Source organism: Camelus dromedarius, chromosome 25 (assembly GCF_036321535.1).
Source record: "Camelus dromedarius isolate mCamDro1 chromosome 25, mCamDro1.pat, whole genome shotgun sequence".
In the NCBI taxonomy this organism is placed as follows: domain Eukaryota; kingdom Metazoa; phylum Chordata; class Mammalia; order Artiodactyla; family Camelidae; genus Camelus; species Camelus dromedarius.
Genome location: NC_087460.1, coordinates 5,316,764 through 5,339,396, shown reverse-complemented (window position 1 = coordinate 5,339,396; position 22,633 = coordinate 5,316,764). Strand labels below are relative to the sequence as shown.

General features: G+C 40.6%; 1 protein-coding gene across 1 annotated transcript in view; it reads left to right on the top strand.

Moving 5' to 3' along the window:
• Positions 1-20,345, top strand: part of CD163 (CD163 molecule) — an 83,889-nt gene extending 63,544 nt beyond the window's left edge. Inside the window, exons 13-25 of the mRNA XM_064479007.1 lie at positions 1,352-1,660; positions 1,753-2,070; positions 5,323-5,415; positions 5,494-5,808; positions 6,913-7,227; positions 15,829-15,870; positions 15,963-16,277; positions 16,489-16,521; positions 16,923-17,060; positions 17,455-17,550; positions 17,758-17,841; positions 18,905-19,051; positions 20,073-20,345. Coding sequence (XP_064335077.1) covers positions 1,352-1,660; positions 1,753-2,070; positions 5,323-5,415; positions 5,494-5,808; positions 6,913-7,227; positions 15,829-15,870; positions 15,963-16,277; positions 16,489-16,521; positions 16,923-17,060; positions 17,455-17,550; positions 17,758-17,841; positions 18,905-19,051; positions 20,073-20,191 — 2,324 coding nt within the window. The 3' untranslated portion in view covers positions 20,192-20,345. The remainder of the gene's footprint in view (positions 1-1,351; positions 1,661-1,752; positions 2,071-5,322; positions 5,416-5,493; positions 5,809-6,912; positions 7,228-15,828; positions 15,871-15,962; positions 16,278-16,488; positions 16,522-16,922; positions 17,061-17,454; positions 17,551-17,757; positions 17,842-18,904; positions 19,052-20,072) is intronic.
• Positions 20,346-22,633: the final 2,288 nt, after the last annotated feature.

Below are 22,633 nucleotides of genomic sequence, written 5' to 3'. Positions count from 1 at the left end.
AAAATACGGTCCCTGGAGGACCAAATCACGATCATGAGCCTTTTCTTTGGTCTCCCTCTTTCAATTTCATACTCCATCCACTTCCAACGTAACCTCCCAACCACCCACTCATACTCCACTGCTACAGAAGCCCTTCCCTTTTGGAGTCCCCTTTCCATGCATTTAAAGCTCTTAAGGTCGTTTTTTCTTTCTGCAGTGGGAGAAACGGGAAAAGGTAGCAGGGTTAGGTGGCAGATGGGAGGAGCACAGGGAACAAAATGTGCTAAAAGCTTGTTGGACAAGTATTTTTCCCGAAGTCTTTCTATCTTTCAACCATATTGAGGTTTTTGCAATTTGAAAGTCTCCAATTTATGTATGGCTTGTTTGCTTTCTGCGTTCTTCCTCTCAATTTCCTTTTATACATCATGCTGGCTTCTTGTCTTAAGAATCCAAATAGGAAAGGAATACACAGTTGGCATATAGATAGGATTAAAATACATCAATTACCATCATTCTCTAGTATTTGCTAAGGTTCTCATATCTTGGAAGAAAAACCCCTGCTATGAAGTAATCAGCAATCTGAGCTGTCACGTATACCCCACTGAGAGCTCACTCCTACCTTCACCAATAAACCCTAGGCTTTCAGGAACGATGACTGGGATCAGCCCCTCCCTCTCTTATGACTCTCTGAGCTTCCTTAATATCCAGACTCATCTGTGGACAACTTCTTTCACAATCAGTTCCCCCAAGAAATTCTTGGAATTCTTCACCATCAAAAATTATGAGAAAAATATGAAATCATAAAGGTAGATATGTTATAATATCAATATTTCTACCCTTGAGCCGTAAGTCTACAGTTTGGCTTGCGTTCACGGATCCAGCCCTCATGATTTTTCCTATCCCCAGTGACTTGAGTATTGGCTCCCAAGAAAAAACTGGCTGGAATACTAGCCCCAGAAGCCTCAGGATGGCCTTCTTACTTCGTCTGGCTCATAGGCCTCTAACTTCTTAAATCCCCATGGACTTTTTTCACTCTGGGTTAGTTCGGCTCTGCACCCAAGTCTGGATGCCTACTACAGTGCAGCTTCCTTGGGCCCTGTAGTTTCCAGGTCCCTACTTAAGGAATTCACATTTCTAACCAATCTCAAGATACACATTCTTGGAAATCAACCATTCCACACAGATCCTGCAAATCCTTCTGAAATTCCCTTCAGAAATTTGCTCATGAAAATGCAGTAATAACACTGTCAAATTCTCTCCCCATGCCCCACTCCTGGAAAAGAAAAGCTTTCACCCCATTGCCTGTGACATGTTGTTTCTATTTGCCAAGCCAGGTTTATGAACATTCACTGAATTTGTTTGTTTCTCTTAGGATTTGTGCATCTGGTTGGAGGGCATGGACCCTGCTCAGGGCAAGTAGAAGTGCATTCTGAAGAAGATTGGACTCCAGTGTCTGACGGGAACTTTACCTTCCTCACAGCCCAGGTCATCTGTGCAGAGCTGGGCTGTGGCAAGGCTGTGTCTCTCATAGAACACGTGCCCTTCAGAGAGTCAGATGGTCAGATCTGGGCTGAGGAGTTCAGGTGTACCGGGGAGGAGTCTGAGCTCTGGTCCTGCCCCAGGGTGCCCTGTCCAGGAGGAACCTGCCGCCACAGTGGAGCTGCTCAAGTTGTCTGTTCAGGTGAGATGCAGATCAGGACTCTAACCTCCCTGCACACCCTGGTCAGGTAAGAAAAACATGAGATTTTGCTGAGCTCCTGTCTTTTCTACCAGCATACACAGAAGTGCGGCTCATGAAAAATGACACGTCTCAGTGTGAGGGACGAGTGGAGATGAATATTTCTGGAGGATGGAGAGCGCTCTGTGCCTCGCACTGGACGATGGCCAACGCCCATGTTGTCTGTCGTCAGCTCGGCTGTGGAGTCGCCACCTCCATCCCCAGAGGACCATACTTTGTTGAAGGAAGCGATCCTATCTGGAAAGCCCGATTTCACTGCTCAGGGGCTGAGTCCTTCTTGTGGAATTGCCCGCTGACTGCCCTGGGTGCTCCTGACTGTGCCCATGGAAACACAGCCTCTGTGATCTGCTCAGGTGAGAGAGAGGGAGGGGCTGACTGGTACTCAGGATGCTCCTTGAGTGAAATGTCCCCAAGAGCAGAGAGTGAGGGAAAACTGACTTCAAACATAAGATTTTCATGGTGAAATGTTTATTCTTGTTACTGAATTCAGGTTTGGCAACTCATCACTCAAGAATCCAATACTGAGAGACAAGCGTTGGGTAAAAGGAAAATAGCTTTATTGAGGAAGCCGACAACCCTGGGGAGATGGCAGACTAATGTCCCAAAGGGCCAACTCCCCATTGCCAATTGGGGCCAAGAGTTTTTAAAGGGAAACTTCAGGGGTGTACAGGCAGTAGGGGATAGGGATGAGCTACATGCAGAGCAGCATAGTTAACTCTGACAGTCATCCTGAAGTTGCTCATATGGTGGTCTGATCAGTGTCAATTGATTGTTTTAAGAACAATTAATTTTCAGTTCTAGGATTGCTTTGTTCCCATTTCCCTGAGGCCAGTTCATGGAATTGTATAAAATGGAACAGTTTATGTCATAGTTACAGTCTGGTCATCATGCAGTTAACTTCTTCACCTGGTGGGAGTTTCAGTAGCTACAAAACAGCTCAAAGGATATGGCTCAGAATATTATCTAGAGCCCAGAGGAGGAACTCAAGATCCTTGACTTTGTTTAATGGCTAAACTATTATTATTTAGTCTTGTTTGACTGTTCTCCTTTGTTTCTGCATTTTTTCATTTCTCTGATTAAATTTATTCTTTGGCTAAAGTTTTTCTACAGGCAAGAGGCAACTGAAGGTCATGGGGGTGGTCTGTCCTGGGAAGGACCCATAGGGCTTTGCTCCATTGCATTGTCATTGTTCATTAATTTTTCAAGTCAAAGAAAGAAAGTTTAAGAGGAATAATTTTTTAAGGAAATATTATTTAAGTACAATCATGGAGAGCAATGTACAAACAATAAGTGTGTCCTTCAGTCATGTACCCAACCCAGAATATCAAAAGAACATTAACAGCAACACAGAAGTCACCATTGCACGCCAGTAACTACGGCCTCCCTCCTCTCCAGTGAACACCACTTACCTCACTTCTGCTACCATAGAATATTTTGTCAGTTTTCGAACTTTATATAAAATCATGCATTATGTTTTCTTTGGTTTCTAGATTGTTTGACTCAACATTATGTTTGAGATTCATTCGTGATGTTGTTTAGAGCAGCACTTTATTCATCTTTATTACTGGAGAGTATGCCTTTGAATGATCACATGACCATGCATTGATCCATTCATCTGATGGGCAAGATCTGAATTGTTTCCAGTTCTTGTCTATTACAAATACAGTGCTACAAATGACCACGACAGTGACTTCTGGTGCAAATACATGTTATTTATTTTGTGTGTTTAACCCTTGGTCTTTTATTTTTATTTTCTTAATAGTACAGTGTTCTTCAATGAGCCAAGTTCTTAATCTTAAGGAAGTATAATTTATAAAATTTTTCCTATATATTTACCTCTCCTTATATCCTTTTAAAAGTAACTTTGTCTACTCCAAGATGATAAAAAATACTCTCCAAGAATATCTCATAGAAGTTGAATTATTTTTCTTTTGTGTATAATTATACATTCCTTCTAGGTTTGAGATCTGTGTAAGGTAAGGGTCAACTTTCATATTTTTATATGGATATCCAACTGACTCAGAATCTTTTTCTGAAAAGACTCTTTTCCCTGCTTCACTGCCACCTTTGTCAAAAGCAGTGTGCATGTACATCTGAGTCTTTTTTAAGACTCTCTGTTCTGTTCCATTGTATCATTTGGCTATCCTTGCACCAATACCACATTTTCTGAATTATTCTAACTTTATGGTAAGCCTGGATAACTTTCATTTGCAGGAGTTACTTTATATTAACTCCTCTAACTTTGTTGCTTTTCTTGTTGTTAGTCATTCTTCATTTTTGTATTTTGTATAAATTTTAGAATCAGCTTGTCATTACTCACACACACACACACACACACACACACACACAAAGCATAAGGGTATTTTAATTGAGATTAGATTTAGTCTACATATAAATTTGAGGGTCACTTTGACAATACTGAGTCTCCCAATTCACTGACATGATATTCCCCTCCATTCAGGTAGGTCTTGAATTTCTCTCAGAGGTTTTGCACAGCTTTTACTAGGTTTACTCCTAGGCGTTTTATGATTTGGATGTTATTAGCTTTTCTTATAGTGAAGGTGTCCTAGGAATGAATTCTCTCTGACCTATACCTGGATCGCCCCAGTGTTAGTATTTTACTTTAATCTTTTTCTCTCTGCTTCTCTCTCCACTTCCCTTTCTACCCTCTTCCTGCCCAATTTCTGCCCAAATATGTACAATCTTTCTGAATTAGATTGTCCCTTTACCTCTAAATTACTTGAAGGAATTTCCTTATAAAACTATAGTTCAGTCAAGCCTTCAGGTGACTTCAGCCCCACATGAGAGACCCCCAGGTTAGAACTACCAAGTTGAGTCTTCCCCAAATTACTAACCCAGGAAATCATTAGAAAAAAAATTTTTTTGCTTCAGCTGCTATGTTTGGCGGGAAATTTTGTTATAGAGCAGTAGTAACCAGTACACCTGCCATGTGACCAGCACTTCTAAACAGAGGAATATTTGTCCTCTGATCTTCAATTTTACTGTTTCTAACTTCTGCTAATCTACTGTGCTGATACACTCATTCTTTAGTTCTTCATTTCAGCCACTAATTTTTTCAGCTTTAGACATTGGTTGATTAATTGATTGATTAATTGATTGATTGATTGTTACCATTTCTCTGCTCAGATACACAACTGGTCAACTAATTATATGAGCATTTATGGCTATTTAAATTCTCTGTCAGATAACTAACAGCTGAATACCCTTGGAAATTCTTTCTGTCTCCTTTTTTCTCTTGGTTTTCCATAAGATCTGTTTTAAATAAGTATTTTTTAATGAGAGACATTGTAGGTGAAAAATTGTAGCAATCCATCACACAGGATTTTATTTTGCTTCCTCCATTTAAGTATAGATTCAGGGATAGAACACCTTATTTAATTCATTCTTAACGCAATGCTTGGCTTAACACAGAAAATTTGGCATTGTCAGAACACTCCATTGAGAATGCGAACTCTAAAATTAGGATAACTTTACTGCTATGTTACAGCTTTCATCTCAGACATGATCACAAGGTTATCACTTAGTTTAATTCAATTTTCTGTTCATCAACCCTACCAACCCTCTGGTCATTGCTGTTCCTGCAGGAAACCAGACCCAGGTGCTGCCCCAGTGCCACGACTCCGTGTCTGAACCAGGAGGCTCTGCAGCCTCAGAGGGGAGCCCGGCCAACTGCTCAGGTGGGGGTCCCGCAGGCCTAGAACCCCTGCCCTCCCCTGTGTAAAGGCCCCCCCACTGGCACGAGCCTCTCCCCGCAGACAGCAGGCGGCTCCGCCTGGCGGACGGGGGCGGCCGCTGCGCAGGCAGAGTGGAGATCCTCCACCAGGGCTCCTGGGGCACCATCTGTGATGACGGCTGGGACCTGACCGATGCCCACGTGGTGTGCAGACAGCTGGGCTGCGGACAGGCCGTGGACGCCTCGCCCTTGGCTCGCTTCGGGGCGGGATCCGGGCCCATCTGGCTGGACGAGCTGAACTGCACGGGGAAGGAGCCGCACGTGTGGAGGTGCCCTTCGCGGGGCTGGGGGCGGCACGACTGCAGGCACAAGGAGGACGCGGGGGTCGTCTGCTCAGGTCTGCGCGGCGCTCGGCCGCAGGCGGGGGGCCGGGGGGGCGCGGGCCCTGGGGGTCGGGGGTCTGAGCCCTGAGGGGGAGTTGCTGGCAGGGCGAGAGGAGGAAGCCCCTTCCCTGGAGCCCGTCTTCCCAGCGGGTGAGACCAGGTGCTCTCACGTCCTCCTGCAGCGGCTGAGGGGCTGGGCCTTCCTGCTCAGCAGCATCTCCTGGCAGAGCCGTTTCTTACAGTTTCCACGTGAAAGCAGGGCTCACTCTTCAGTTCCCTCTTAAACCCATTGTACTAGTTTCCGTTTGCTTCTGTAACAAATTACCACAGTGTTTAAAAGAACATATTTTTATTGCCTTTCAGTTCTGTAGTTTAGTTGTCCAACAGGGATCTCCCTGGGCTAAAGCCAAGTTTTCAACAGGGCCACATGACTTCTGAGGCTCTGGGGAAGAATTCATATCCTGTCTTTCCAAGCTTCTAGAAACTACCTGCGTTCCTTGGCTCAGAGCCCCATTCATCTAACATCAGATCAGCAAAATTGCATATCTCTAACCATTATCTATAGTGACATCATTCTGTAATCAGAGCCAGTGAAAGTATTCCACTTTTAATGATAGTAGGTCTAAGAGTGTGATTAGACTGGGCTCACGTGGTTAATCCACAATGTTCCAGCTTAATCTGACCATCCTATGGTCCTTGACTTAATCATATGTGTAAAATCCCTTTTGCCAGATAAGGTAGCATTTTCACAGGTTCCAGGGACTGGGATGTGGACGTCTCTGGGGGGTCCACTCTTCTGCCTGCCTCCCTACTATCCACATCCCTTTCACATCCTCTTCCACGGGTTTTTCAGGAAGTGGGATTCAGCTCCCCCTCACTGCAGGGTGCCCAGATCAGTGCTCCTCTCTGTTCATTTTCCATCACATCATTGTGGTAGAAATAGGAAGACAGACACAAATGGACAAAGTCAGGTAAAAGGGAGACAAATTTCAGTCTTGTCACCTACTGAGTATCTCCTCAGCAGGGTCAGGGATGAGTGTTCAGTTTCTGGGAGAGAGGAACACCCAGATCATTGACTGGAATGACAACTGTGCCCTGTTTCCCCCTTTCAATTTTAGAGTTCCTGGCCCTGAGGATGGTGAGCGAGGACCAGGAGTGTGCCGGGTGGCTGGAAGTCTTCTACAACGGGACCTGGGGCAGTGTCTGCCGCAGCCCCATGGAAGAGCTCACCTTGTCCATCGTCTGCAGCCAGCTTGGCTGTGGGGACAGTGGAACTCTCAACCCTTCTGTTGCTTTTAGGGAAGGTTCTAGACCCCGGTGGGTAGATTTAATCCAGTGTCGGAGAACTGATACCTCTCTCTGGGAGTGTCCTTCTGACCCTTGGAAATACAATTCCTGTTCTCCAAAGGAGGAAGCTTACATCTCCTGTACAGGTGACTTACTGCCTGTTTCTATGTGTATGTCCCAACCCTGTAGGATGTTGCTAGTGAGATTTTATATTTTCAAATCTAAGTGATGACTTTAAGTTGAATCCACAAAATGAAATATGGCTGGAGCTAATTTAATCCACATGTGCCAACCTTGGTTTTTTTTTCATTTTTAAACAAGATATAATTGACATAACATTATATTAGTTTCAGGCTTATAACATAATACTTACATATTTATATATATTGGTATATGATCACCACAATGAGTTTATTAATATCCATTGCTATAAAAAGTTACAATTTTTCCTTATGCTGAGCACTTTTAAGATGTATTTTCTTACCAAGTTTCAAATAGACAACACAGTATTAACTATAGTCACCGTGTTGTACATTACATTAGCCATGATTTATGAATTTTATAGCTGAAAGTTTATATCTTTTAACCACCTTCACCCACTTTTTGCCCAAACCAACTGCCCACCTCTGACAACCATCAAACTGTTCTCTGCATCACTGAACTTGTTTTTTTGTTATAAGATTCCACATTTAAGTGAGATCATATTGTATTTTTCTTTCGCTATCTAATTTATTTCACTTAGCATAATGCCCTCGAGATCCATCCATGTTGTTGCAAATGGCAAGATTTTCTTCTTTGTTTACTTTTTTATGGTTGGTATACATATATATATATATATATTTTTTTTCTTTTAGCCATTCATCCATCAGTGAAGACTTACGTGGCTTGGCTATTGTAAATAATGCTGCAGTGAACTTTGGAATGCATCTTTTCAACTTAATGTTTTCATTTCCTTTGGATAAATTGCCAGAAGTGAAACTGCTAAATCATAGGGCAGTTCTATTTTTGAGGAACATCAATACTATTTTCCATAGTGGTTTCACCAACTTGCGTTCCCCCAGCAGTGCACAGGCCTCCCCTTTTCTCTGCATCCTCACCAGCTCTTGCTATGTCATGTCTTTTTGGTAACAGCCATTTCAGCAGATGTAAGATAGTATCTCATTGTGGTTTTGATTTGCATTTCCCAGTTGAGCACCTTTTCATGTACCTATTGGTCAAGTATATGTTTTCTTTGAAAAAATATCTATTCGGATCTTCTGCCTATCTTTTAATCAGATTGTTTAGTTTTTTGCTATTGAGCTGTATGAGTTCTTTATACATTTTGGATATTAACCTTTATCAAAAATATAATATATTTTCTCCAATTCTAAAGGTTGCCTTTTCATTCTGTTGATGGTTTCCTTTGCTATGCAGAAGCTTTTTAGTTTTATGTAGTCCCACTTGCTTATTTTTGTTCTTATTGCCTTTGCTTTTGGTGTCAAATCCAGAAAATCGTCACCAAGACTGACATCAAAGAGCTTTTTTTTTTTCCTTCTAAGAGTTTTATGACTTTAGGTCTTTTGATCAAGTCTTTAATCCATTTTGAGTTAATTTTTGTGTATGGTGTAGATAAGGGTCCAGTTTCATTCTTTATCATGTAGCTGTCCAATATTCCTGAGACCTTTTATTAAAGAGACTGTCCTTTCTTCACTGTGTATTCTTGTCCTTTGTCAAAAATTAATTGACCATATAAATTTGAGTTTGTTTTTGGGCTCTCTGTTCTGTTCCATTGATCTCTGTGCCCATTTTTATACCAATAGCATGCTCTTTTGGTTGATGTAGCTTTGTAATATAGTTTGAAATCAGGAAACATGACACCTCCAGCTTTGTTCTTCTTTCTTAAGATTGCTTTGGCTATTTGGGGTCTTTTGTGGTTCCATACAAATTTTAGGATTGTTTGCCCTGTATCTGTGAAAAATTCCATTGAAATTTTGATAACAATTGCAGTGAATTTGTAGGTTGCTTTGGGTAGTGTGGGCATTTTAACAATATTAGATCTCCATGAGCACAAACTATCTTTCCATTTATTTGTATCTTCTTCAATATCTTTCCTCAATGTTTTATAGTTTTCAGTATACAGATCTTTCACCTCCTTGGTTAAATTTATTCCTAGATATTTTATTCTTTTGGATGCAATTGAAAATAAAATTGTTTTCTTAATTTTTCTTTCTGCCAGTTTGTTGTTACTGTTTAGAAATACAACTGATTTTTGTATATAGATTTTTGCATCCTGCATCTTTCCTAAGTTTATTAGTTCTAACAGTTTTTTGGTGGAGTCTATAGGGTTTTTTATACATAGTATCACATAATCTGCAAATAGTGTCAGTCTGCCTCTTCTTTTCAGATGTGGATGCCCTTATTTTCTTTCTCTTGCCTGATTGCTCTGGCTAAGACTGCCAAAACTACGTTGAATTAAAGTGGTGAGAGTAGACATCTTTGCCTTGTGTCTGATCTTAGTGGAAAAAGTTTGTAGCTTTTTATATGTGAGTATGATGTTATCTGTAGGTTTGTCATATGGCCTTTATTATGTTGAGGTACAATCCCTCTATATCTACTTTGTAGAGAGGTTTTTTTTAATCATAAATGGATATTGAATTTTGTCAAATGTTCTTCCTGCATCTATTGAGAGGGTATGATTTGTACCCTTCATTTTGTTAATTTGGTGTATCACATTGTGTTAATTTGTGGTTGTTGAACCATCCTTGCATCCTTGGAATAAATCGCACTTGCTCATGGTACATGAAGCTTTTACTGTATTGTTGAATTCCATTTTATGATATTTTGTTGAGGATTTTTGCATCTATATTTATCAGGAATATAACCTGTAATTTTCTTTTCTTGTAGTGTCCTTGTCTGGTTTTGGTATCAGGATAATGCTGGCCTTATAAAACGAGTTTGGAAGTGTTCCTTTCTTCTATTTTTGGAAGAATTTGAGAAGGCTCCACCACTTAATACCATTACATTGGGAATTAGAATTTCAACATATTGAAATAAATAAATGTTGGTGGGGTAACAAATATTCAGACCATAGCACTTTACTTTTTTTTTTTTTTTTACTTTTTTTATTGAGTTATAGTCATTTTACAATATTGTGTCAAATTCCAGTGTAGAGCACAATTTTTCAGTTATACATGAACATACATATATTCATTGTCACATTTTTTTTCACTGTGAGCTACCACAAGATCTTGTATATATTTCCCTGTGCTATACAGTATAATCTTGTTTATCTATTCTACATATGCCTGTCAGTATCTACAAATTTTGAAATCCCAGTCTGTCCCTTCCCATCCCCTTGGCAACCACAAGTTTGTATTCTATGTCTATGAGTCTGTTTCTGTTTTGTATTTATGTTTTTTTTGTTTGTTTGTTTTTAGATTCCACATATGAGTGATCTCATAAAGTATTTTTCTTTCTCTTTCTGGCTTACTTCACTTAGAATGACATTCTCCAGGAACATCCATGTTGCTGCAAATGGTGTTATGTTGTTGGTTTTTATGGCTGAATAGTATTCCATTGTATAAATATACCACATCTTCTTTATCCAGTCATCTGTTGATGGACATTTAGGCTGTTTCCATGGCTTGGCTATTGTATATAGTGCTGCTGTGAACATTGGGGTACAGGTGTCATTTTGAAGTAGGGTTCCTTCTGGATACCTGGGATTCCTGGGTCATATGGTAAGTCTATTCCTAGTCTTTTGAGGAATCACCATACTGTTTTCCACAGTGGCTGCACCAAACTGCATTCCCACCAGCAGTGTAGGAGGGTTCCCTCTTCTCCTCAGCCTCTCCAGCATTTGTCATTTGTGGACTTTTAAATGATGGCCATTCTGACTGGTGTGAGGTGATATCTCATTGTAGTTTTGATTTGCATTTCTCTGATAATTAGTGATACTGAGCATTTTTTCATGTGCCTATTGATCATTTGTATTTCTTCCTTAGAGAATTGCTTGTTTAGGTCTTCTGCCCATTTTTGGATTGGGTTGTTTGTTTCTTTCTTATTAAGTCATATGAGCTGCTTATATATTCTGAAGATCAAGCCTTTGTCAGTTTCATCATTTGCAAAAATTTTCTCCCATTCTGTAGGTTGCTGTTTTGTTTTACTTATGGTTTCCTTTGCTGTGCAGAAGCTTTTAAGTTTAATTAGGTCCTGTTTGTTTATTCTTGCTTTTATTTCTATTGCTTGGATAGACTGCCTTAGGAGAACATTTTTGATATGTATGTCAAATAATGTTTTGCCTATATTTTCTTCTAGGAGGTTTATTGTATCTTGTCTTATGTTTAAGTTTTTGATCCATTTTGAGTTTATTTTTGTGTATGGTGTAAGGGAGTGTTCTAGCTTCACTGATTTACATGCTGCTGTCCAGTTTTCTCAACATGACTTGCTGAAGAGACTGTCTTTATTCCATTGTATATTCTTGCCTCCTTTGTCGAAGATTAGTTGACCAAAACTTCGTAGGTTCATTTCTGGGCTCTCTATTCTGTTCCATTGTTCTATATGTCTGTTTTTGTACCAATACCATTCTGTCCTGATGACAGTAGCTCTATAGTATTGTCTGAAATCTGGGAGAGTTATTCCTTCAGCTTCTTTCTTTTTCTTCAGTAATGCTTTGGCAATCCTAGGTCTTTTGCGGTTCCATACAAATTTTATTATGATTTGTTCTAGTTCTGTGAAATATGACCTGGGTAATTTGATAGGGATTTAATTAAATCTGTAGATTGCCTTGGGCAGTTTTAACAATATTGATTCTTCCAATCCAGGAGCATGGGATATCTTTCCATTTTTTAAAGTCTTCTTTAATTTTCTTCATCAATGGTTTATAGTTTTCTGTGTGTAAGTCTTTCACCTCCTTGGTTAGATTTACTCCTAGGTATTTTGTTATTTTGGGTGCTATTTTAAAGGAGATTGTTTCTTTACTTTCTTTTTCTGTTGCTTCATCGTTAGTGTAAAGAAATGCAACTGATTTTTGAACGTTAATCTTATAACCTACTACCTTGCTGAATTCTTTGATTAGTTCTAGTAGTTTTTGTGTGGACCTCTTAGGGTTTCTATATATAGTATCATGTCATAAGCATATAGTGACACTTTTACCTCTTTTTTTCCAAATTGGATCCCTTTTATTTCTCTCTCTCACCTGATTGCTGTGGCTAGGACTTCCAAGATTATGTTGAATAGGAGTGGTGAGAGTGGGCATCCTTGTCTTGTCCCAGATTTTAGTGAGAAGCTTTTGAGTTTTTCACTGTTGAGTACTATGCTGGCTGTAGGTTTGTCATATATAGCTTTTATTATGTTGAGATATGTTCCCTCTATGCCCACTTTGCTGAGAGTTTTAATCATAAATGGGTGTTGAATTTTATCAAATGCTTTTTCTGCATCTATTGAGATGATCATGTGGTTTTTGTCCTTTCTCTTGTTGATGTGATGTATTACATTGGTTGATTTGCGTATGTTGAACTACCCTTGTGTCCCTGAGATGAACCCTACTTGGTCATGATGTATAATCTTTTTTATGTGCTGTTGGATTCTATTTGCTAATATTTTGGTAAAGATTTTTGCATCTATGTTCATCAGTGATATTGGCCTGTAATTCTCTTTTTTGGTAGTGTCTTTGCCTAGTTTTGGTATCAGGGTGATGGTGGCTTCATAGAATGAGTTTGGGAGTATTCCCTCCTTTTCAATCTTCTGGAAGAGTTTGAGAAGGACTGGTATGAGTTCTTCTTTGTATGTTTGGTAGAATTTCCCAGTGAAGCCGTCTGGTCCTGGACTTTTATTTGTAGGGAAGTTTTTTTTTTTTTATTGCTAATTCAATTTCATTTCTAGTGATCGGTTTGTTCAAGTGGTCAGTTTCTTGGTTCAGTCTTGGTGGACTGCATGTTTCCAGAAACTTGTCCATCTCCTCTAGGTTATCCATTTTGGTTCCATATAGTTTTTCATAATATTCTCGTATGATATTCTGTATTTCCATGTTATTTGTTGTAATTTCTCCATTTTCCTTACTTATTTTGTTTATTTGTGATCTCTCTTTTTTATTCTGTGTGAGTTTGACCAGAGGTTTGTTGATTTTATTTACTTTTTCAAAAAACCAGCTTTTGGTTTGATTTATTTTTTTCTATTATATTTTAAATCTCTGTTTTATTTATTTCCCCCCTGATCTTTATTATTTCCTTCATTCTGCTTCCTTTTGGGTTTTTTTGCTCTTCTTTTTCTAATTCTTTTAGCTGGGGGGTTAGATTGTTTATTTGAGATTGTTCTTTTTTGAGGAAGGCCTGTATTGCTATAAACATCCCTCTTAGCACTGTCTTTGCTGTGTCCCATAAATTTTGTGTGGTTGTGTTTTCATTTTCATTTGTCTCAAGGTATTTTTTAATTTCAACTTTGATTTCATCATTGGTCCATTGGTTTTTTAATAGCATGTTGTTTAATCTCCATGCTTTCCTTTTTTCCTCTGTAGTTGATTTCTAATATCATGGCATTGTGGTCAGTAAAGATGCTTGAGAAATTTCTATCTTCTTAAAATTGTTGAGGCTTCTTTTGTGCCCAAGTACAGGATCAATCCTAGAAAATGTTCCATGTACACTTGAAAAGAATGTATATCCTATTTTGGGGGGTATAATGCTTTGAAAATATCCACCAAATCTAATTTTTCTTTTATATCACTTAATTTCTCTGTTACCTTACTTATTTTCTGTCTGGAAGATCTGTCTAGTGATGTTAATGCAGTGTTAAAATCTCTGGCAATGATTGTATTCCCATCAATATCCCTCTTTATCTCTGTTAGTAATTGTTATATGTACTCAGGTGCTCCTATATTGGGTGCATATATATTAATGAGTGTAATATCCTCATCTTGTATTACTCCTTTAAACATTATAAAATGTCCTTCTTTATCTTTCTTTATGGCCTTTGTTTTAAAGTCTATTTTGTCTGAAATCAGTACTGCTACACCTGTGTTTTTGGCTTTTCCATTTGTATGGAATATCCTTTTCCATTCTTTCACTCTCAATCTATATGTGTCCTTCTCCCTAAAGTGGGTCTCTTGTATGCAGCATATTGAAGGTTCTTGCTTTATTATCCAGTCTGCCACTCTGTGTCTTTTGATTGGAGCATTTAGTCCATTAACATTTACAGTAATTAATGATAGATGAGTGTTTATTGCCATTTTGAACTTATTTTTGTAGTTGATTTGGTATTTCCTCTTTGTTCCTTTCTTCTTCTTTTTGTGGTTTAGTAATTTTCCTTTGTATTATCACAGATTTTACTTAGTTTTTGTGACTCACTTGTAAGTTTCTGGCTTGTGCTTGTCCTTTTTTGTAAGTCTATTAACCCATTCCTATAACATAGCACTTTACTTATGTCAACACTTCTCTCTCTCTCTCTCTCACACCCCTCCCCACACACAAACACACATACCCCATTCAGGTATACCTTGAGTGATATGCTAGGAGTTGCCTGAAGTCCACAGCTGGGATTATGTGCTGGTAGATATTTCAAAAGCAGAGGTTCATTCTTTTCCTTGTCTCTCTTTCTTCATCTTTTTGTCTTTTCCATATGAAGGCCAAAGAGGTATTACACGATTAGACCTTATACTGATGATATTTTTCCTACAAGTAGACAACACTGAGAAGTGGTGAATTCTCAGTCTGAAAGTGAGCGGCCGCCTCACAGAGGTCCTGCCATCATTTGTGCAGAAGTTCTCTGCATAGAGCAGGAGTTTGATAGAATGATATAGAAATAATATACAAATTCTGATGTTTTATGACATGTTACCATGTACACTTCAGTTTTCTTGTGTTGTTTTGAACTTATATATATTTCTGTTTTAATTCTTTTGTGTATTTTTCAGTCTTTGTTATTTCTGCTTCATTGCAATACAGAATTTTCTCAGTATATTTATGTCTCTATTGCAGACATTTCTGTCTTACTTGTTATATGTGTCCACCTATCTTCTCTGAATCCTACTTATTCTATCCTGTATATTCCCTTTTTTAAGAGATTCCTTTCACTACAGTAATCTTCACTTGCCCACCTGTCATACTGAATAACAGATAAGAGTAGCTTAGAATCTGATTAATAGTTTCCCACTGAAAATTACATAAATGGAATTTGAATATAAATTAATTATATGCTTATGGACTAATTATTTTTAATATGCACTATTTATTATCACAGACCATTACCATTAATTTATATTTGCTTTCCTATTTTACTGACTAGCTTGAATTTAAAGGATTTACATGTCACTCAATTTTATTCCTCTATTTATTTATTTAATAAATATTTATTAAGCCCCTATCATGATACTTAGAGAAGCTTCTCGATACATACTTGTTGAATGAATGCATACAAAGTGAAAGGCACTGTCCTAACAGCAGAAACACAAGGTGAATAAGATATGCAAGGTGCTTATTCTAGGAGAGCTTTCATTTAGGGGGGTGTGTTTGTGTGTGTGTGTGTGTGTGTGTGTGTGTGTGTAGATGTCTGTGTTTATATTTGTTGTGGGGTGTGCAGAGTGATAAACAAGTGAACAGATAAAGTCATTTCAGCTGGTGATAAGATCTAGGGAACATCTCAGCCCAGTAGACTATGAAGCCTGTGTTTTGACTCATCCTTTGGAATCAGCCAAGGATGCTGGATAATCTTGTTCAGGGACGAGAGCACCTCCAGCTGTCCCTGATCCAGTGCTTCCGCATTGTTTGTTTCTGCAGGAATTAGACCCAAGAGCTGTCCAACTGCTGCCCCCTGCACAGGTGCGTCAGCCTCTCCCTCTTCCCCTGTGGCTCCCAGGGGCTCCTGCCTTCCCACCACGGGCAGTAACAGGAGGGGCCGCTGTCCTTTTCAGACAAAGAGAAGCTCCGACTCCGGGGAGGAGGCACCCAGTGCTCAGGGCGTGTGGAGGTTTGGCACAGCGGCTCCTGGGGCACAGTGTGTGATGACTCCTGGAGCCTGGCAGAGGCCGAGGTGGTGTGTCAGCAGCTGGGCTGTGGCCACGCCCTGGAAGCCCTGCAAGATGCAGCGTTTGGCCCTGGGAACGGGAGCATCTGGCTGGATGAGGTGCAGTGCAGGGGCAGGGAGCCCTCCCTATGGGCCTGTGCTGCGGAGCCCTGGGGGCAGAACGACTGCAAGCACGAGGAGGACGCCGGGGTGAGGTGCTCTGGTGAGTGGAGGACCAGTTTTGGGGCTAGGACTGAAGAACACGTGTGTTTGAATCCAGAAGCACTTCCTGAAATGCTCTGGCTCCAGGAGAGGCTATTGCCTGATCTCCTGGGATCTGGAAGAGATCAATATACCAGTGATGGTAGGTGTAACACTGTGGCTTTTTCAGGCCAATTCAGTACAGTGATCAATTCTTTTTCTGTTCTTTCCAGGTGACAGGACAACAGTTCCCCCAACTCGTGGAAGTAAGTGATTCTGCTGCCCTGAGCTATGTGACAGTGGAGACTCCCATATTTTCAGGGACTTGCATTATGGAATCTACATATTTCTGGCAATATTATCCATGTCAGCATAGAAAGGTCTAATGATCCCATATTTATAGTCCTATTAAGTAGTGGCAGCTGTAACGCTCCAGAGCTTTGTCAGTTTTCATTTCATAAAAATCCCTTATAACCAGATTCAGAGGACAATTAACACAGCTCAGGGCGGGACCTGGGTTGATCATATCCTGGGGTTCAGGCAGATCCACTGTATCTGAATCCAAACTTCATGCTCTTGGACTCAGAGGATGACTGGGATAAGGAAGGAGAGATTCTTCTGGACTTACCATCCTCTCTAAAATCTCATGGCCCTCTCCTCACCTCAGGAACCAGTACAGCTTCATCTACCATCCCTGGCATCTTCTCCCTTCCTGGAATCCTCTGTGTCATACTGGGTGCCCTTCTCTTCCTGGTCCTCATCATCCTGGGGATTCAGCTACACCGAGGGAGAGCAGAGCACCAAGGTGGGCCTTAGGTAGGCTAAATGATCTGGAAAGTAGTGGAAAGGGTAGTGAGCCAGCTGTGACAGCAAGAAAAGTGCGCAAATTTTGGCCTCCATCCTCATTACCTGGCAAAATTCTACCTTTTCTACAATAGATGTCAAGATTTGAAAGAATGAATCCTTGGACCAGGGTTGAATGTAAAATCTCTCGAGAATTATGGTTTCCTGTGTGAATAGTGTCAGTGCAAATTGAGTGTGGAATCAAGATCAGGGTCAGGAAGCATAGTTCTGTCCTGAAGGCAAAGAAAGGGGCACTAGCAGCCCAGAGGGTTTTCTCCATTGGAAAGCACTGAATGCTTTGTCTGTTGTAAAGGAAACATCTCCAGGGGCGGTCTCTAACTCATGCCTCTTCCCAGCCTTATCAGCTTTTAAAGATGCATTTGATGAAGCCTTGTACCAGGAGATTGATGACCTCGTGAAATCAGAAAAGGTGGACCTGTTGGATAACCCAGGTATGTCCCATGCCCTCCCCTCTCTTCAGGACCTGGCTGTGTGTTGTCTTCAGCAAGCGGAGACTCAGCCACCAACCCAACCTCACAGAGAGCTCCAAGCTCTCTCTCTGCAAGTCTGAAGCCTCAGTACTGCTTCTGAGCTATAACCCTGGGCCTCCTACTATGGGGAAGGTTTCTGTTTGTCTGTGATGTTTTTCTCCTTACCAGATAACCTGTCTGATGACTCAGCGACTAAGCTGCAGTATTACACAGGGGACGATGAGGAGAATGGAGACCCTGAGTCTGCCTCAGGTAGTAGACATAGGTCTTCTCTCAGATGGAGGGAACAAGGAGGAGGAATCTTGCCTGAGGAAACGCCTCCTGTGATTAGGACGGGAAGGATCTCTTCTCTCCAGTTCACAACAATTTTGTTTCCTCTCTTGCCCATTCTGTGACCTCAGAAATGGAAAGATCAGAGTCAGTTCCCTGTATCTACTGCTACTTCTACTTAGTTACAGACGTGTATCTAATGTAATATTAACGATTCAGAGGCCATGTTTTTCTAAATAACTGGAAGTGTTAAACTCAAAATTCTATGGCTACAGAGAACGCTGGCATTGGGAACTATGGTTGGAACCAGAGATAGTATGACATTTGGATCACTTTATGGATTTGGTGTATATTGAGACAAAAATATTGATATTGATAAGCCCTGGAATATATGGAGTGATTGGCACCTGTACTTACCAACTACCAGAAACTCTTATTTATAAGGAAACTGATAAAGGAGAATGTCCTCTCTGGATCATCTCCATAGAGTAAAGATGGACAGTTCGTGGAGATTAGATCCTGAGGTCAACTGAGCACTAGAGGAGATTGAAACCCACACCTCCCATGATTGGGACTGGTGGGATATCTTGTCTCTGAGTGATAGATGTCCCCAGGCTTCCTCCTCTCTACCAGCTCTGTGTCTCCCACCGCTTTAGAGGGCACGTGGATGTCCTGGGTTCTCTTGGTCCAGATTCATCTTTCCTAGTCACTGATATGTGCATATTATGTGTTACAACTCTGAACCATATGCTGGAAAATAGTACCTGAAACTCACGTAGCATAATAGATTCTGTCAATGCTTTATGGTATGAGAAGCCATGGTAGAAAAATATGACTGACCTTGATACATTGGAATAGTTAGAAGATATAAAGGATTTTTAAGCATACTGAGGTCAAATATATGCCCTTGAAGCAACCTTGGAATATTATATATACATACGTATATATATATCAGCCATTAGAATCTCTGCATTAGAAGGGACTTAGGATGTCTCTTAGTCCAACCCATACTTCGCTATTTCACTTAAGTACTTATTTGTTTTAGAGCCTCCAGGACAGCATGTTGATGCCACAGGAAATGGTTATGATGATGTGGATGAGTCACCTGTTCCTGTAACTCCTTCCTTGCCTGGAATGAATGAGAATTATTTTTCCCCAGAGGATGGAGGTGGTGCCAATTCTTCCCAGACAGGTGAGTGGACAGCTCAGTAGCCTTATTCCCTTGTCATGGGGAAGATGAGTTTTGACCCACCAGTAGTCAGTTTATCTTTACTATCAGAATTGGGGTAGCCTTGTATACCTAGATATTGTCAGTTCTTCCCTATCCCTGGTATACTGTAGCTAATTCATCTCTTCTAAGAGGAGAACGTACTGTGTTCTCTGTGTCCATGTCCACCATCAGTTAGATGTAGGTGTATCTATAGGAGTTACAGAAACTTCATTCCCATTTTCATACCCCAAATTAAGATATATATTCTGACAATAAATTTGGGAGTTCTTTCAGATGTTGAGAGCTAATCTGAAAAGTTCTTAAATAGAAGTGTAAATTAAACTTATGAGCTATAAAACTTGTTTGGGGGGAACCATGTAACCAAATGTTTAAAGTTGACTTTGCTCACTGTTAATGCAGAATGTGTAGTGACCTTAATTGGAGAGTCTCAGCATTAAAAGGAAACCAAGATGCACTTTTCTCTCACTGTTTCAATTGCCAAATGAAGATCCTCATCCCCTAGGACTAGACTTTCTGCTTATATGTGAGCATGTGGTCCCTGGGGAGCAGGAGGCTGTGGGATTTGGTTGAGCTGCCCCCATTTGACAACTGACAGAAGACCCAAGTTGTTCTCATGTAAAACTTGTAGATCAAACTTGATCTCTTGTTGGGGTGCTGAGGAGAGGTCAGCTGAGGTGCTCTAAAGAGGTCATGTCCTGCCTCCACTCCTTAAGAAGTCAGACCAGACTGGTGCAGAAGAGGCATGCATGTCTCTTTTCTACTCCTTGCCATTATTGGTCCACCTCCTTTCCAACTGTCAAGGTCAAGACAAAACATTGCATGGAATAGCTGAGTCAGCATGAAGTAGCTCCATGTAGCCTTTTAGACAAATGTTGGATCTCCCCAAGTATTTTGTAGCCACTTTGCACTAGTCTCCTTCCAACCAAGGACTATGTCCTATCTTTTCATCGCCACTAAAAGCAGATTGTCCTTACTGTTTCAGGCATCTCTCTGCAGTCTCCTAGAGAAGCTGTCAACTCTAGCATGAAAGAGAAAGAATCCCCATTGGTCCTGAGACAAGATGAGCCTGAGTATGATGATGTTGAGCTTAGCACCATGTAGAGCCGTTTTGAAGCAAGAAACTCTTCAGAGAATCGTCTGTAATATTGTTTCTCAGATAAATGAGAATCCTGTCTTCTCCATTACTGCAGCTTTTACATGTAACTATGATTAAAGGAAATTATTCATAATAAATACTCTGAGCTTAACAGACAAATGCTGCTCTCTTAAGAATCTCGGTGTATTGACCTCCCCTGACCTTGGACAAGTCAGTCTTCAAATGCACTCCTTTCCCAAAATGAAATCTCAGCTGAAAGTCAGTGTTATCACCATCCTACTGATTACACACTTGCCTTCCTTTAGATACAGAGAAATTCACGCTTTCTTAAATAGCATAAAACTCTGAGATCTGGTCCTGAACTAAGTGTTTACTCTTAGAAAAGTAAACTCAGAAATACATAACTGAATATTCCAAAATAGCCCACCCACCTCTACTAAAACCTGGAAGTGATGTTCAAAATGAATGAAGTTTGTCAGCCTCACAAGAAGCTGTGAAAATTACACAAGAGGACCAGGGTAAAAAGGGCAGAAGGACCAAAGAGAACTAAGCTTGGTAAATTGAGTTATTGCTGAAGTGACCAATTCCAAGCAGGGTCTGACTCGCTTTCTAACAGTAATGCCTAGTGATGCTGCCATACTGCTAGGTTATTACATTGGAAGTTGCCATGTAACATAATCCTTGACACTTTCAAGTCTTTGTGACTTTCTCCACTCTGCCCAGAATAGATATTTATGGGTGTTAACTACTCATGAAGTTTCAGGAAAATCTAGGGTCTTCCAGTGAGTCCTCCCAAATGACATTGGAAAGACCTCCAAGCTTAATATGCAACCTGCACTCTTAAAGGAAAACATTTCGCATGAATTCTTTCCCCATGTGACATTCTGGCTGCCTTGTCATAATTACTACTATGCAGAGCTTTCTGGCTTTAGTTGAAAACCCTGGAATGATAAATCCTCCCAAACCACCCTGCACAAAAGGCCTTTTCACAGGCAACATGGACCACTTGGGGTGATTGCCCTGATCTCCCTGGTCTAAGCACTCTGAGAGTCTGTCCACCAACTCCCGGCTGCTTCTTGAGCACCCAACCAAAAGTTAGGCTCATCCTGCTGGAAGTCTCCCAGATCTGGGTGGTGAAGCTTGTCCTATCCATCTCTCCCTTAATTTTATCTGATTTTTATCATCAAAATTTATGGTAACCAGCTCTCTATTTTAGCTTGTTGACATCATGCAGCAGAAGTAAAACACAATCATCTTGTTGGATATACTTTACCTTGTCATTCATTTCATCACTTCCCTATGGCAAATGGCCATAAAAGCTTCACTGGGAGAAGGACTGGGCATTTTTCAGTTCCCATGCCCAGCCCAAAATTACAGAAGATTATGTGGGTGTCGTCTGTTTCCCCCTGCAGACAGCATCCAGAGTCATCCACTAAGTAACAGGGTGGGCTTGGCTCATAACCAGGCCCCCACTCTGAGTGCTTATATTAATTCAGCAGCCTCTCCACATGCTCACCTTGGAATAGTGTGCTCTGGAAACGTGGCATTTACTTGGCTGCTCTTACGAGACAACTCCCTCTGCCCTGAAAAATCACAGCAGGCTTACATTTACGTGTTCAGTAGTTACCAGATCAAAGCAATCTTGAAGCAATATGTTTACAGAGAAGAAGCCCAATGATCTGAAATTCTTCCTCTAAGAGTTCAGTCATGTCAGAAACTTCCATCCACATCTGCAAAACCCAAGAAGCCAAACATTCCTGATCTTTCTGTCCACGTTCCTCTGGATCCTCTCTGTTTAGGTCTCCTATCCCTTGATTTCTTGTCCCTCTTGGATGCAGGTGTGTGGGTGAGAACCAATTTGACCTCCATCAACTTGTAGTCAAGGGAGACATGAGTTGATATAATTCATGTAGAAGGTTTTATAATTGGACAGACAAGAAATGGCAACATCCTGAAGAAATAGGAGGAAGTGATGGAGAGGAACGATTGAAGTTAAAATGATTTGATAACCAACTAGACATGAGAGAAGAGCAAGGAGGAGTCTGTATGGGCTTGAGGAATAAATGGAAAGAGAAACCTAGGGAATTTGATATGAAAAGGAAGAAAGGAAGAGATAATAGAATGAGTTTTTAATTGGCCAAAGAAAATTTAGGCAGGATACGGAGAAATATATTATCCTCTCCCACTAGCCAACCTCCCACCTTCACTCTGAAACTCACATCCGAGTCTGGTGCCCAAGAACTGGTTAACAGCAGATGATGTGACATCTCGTGAAGAGCACACATGAATGTTCAGGACTGAGTATTTTCCATGAGTTCATCTTGTTAGGATGAGGGTGTGAGTGTGGACCAAGTTTAGAGTCCTTTGTCTAAGCAACAGTGACCCGGAGCATTTTTGAGCCTGGGCAGAGTCATGCCTTCATTGGCCTTTGGGGGAGGTGAGAAAAC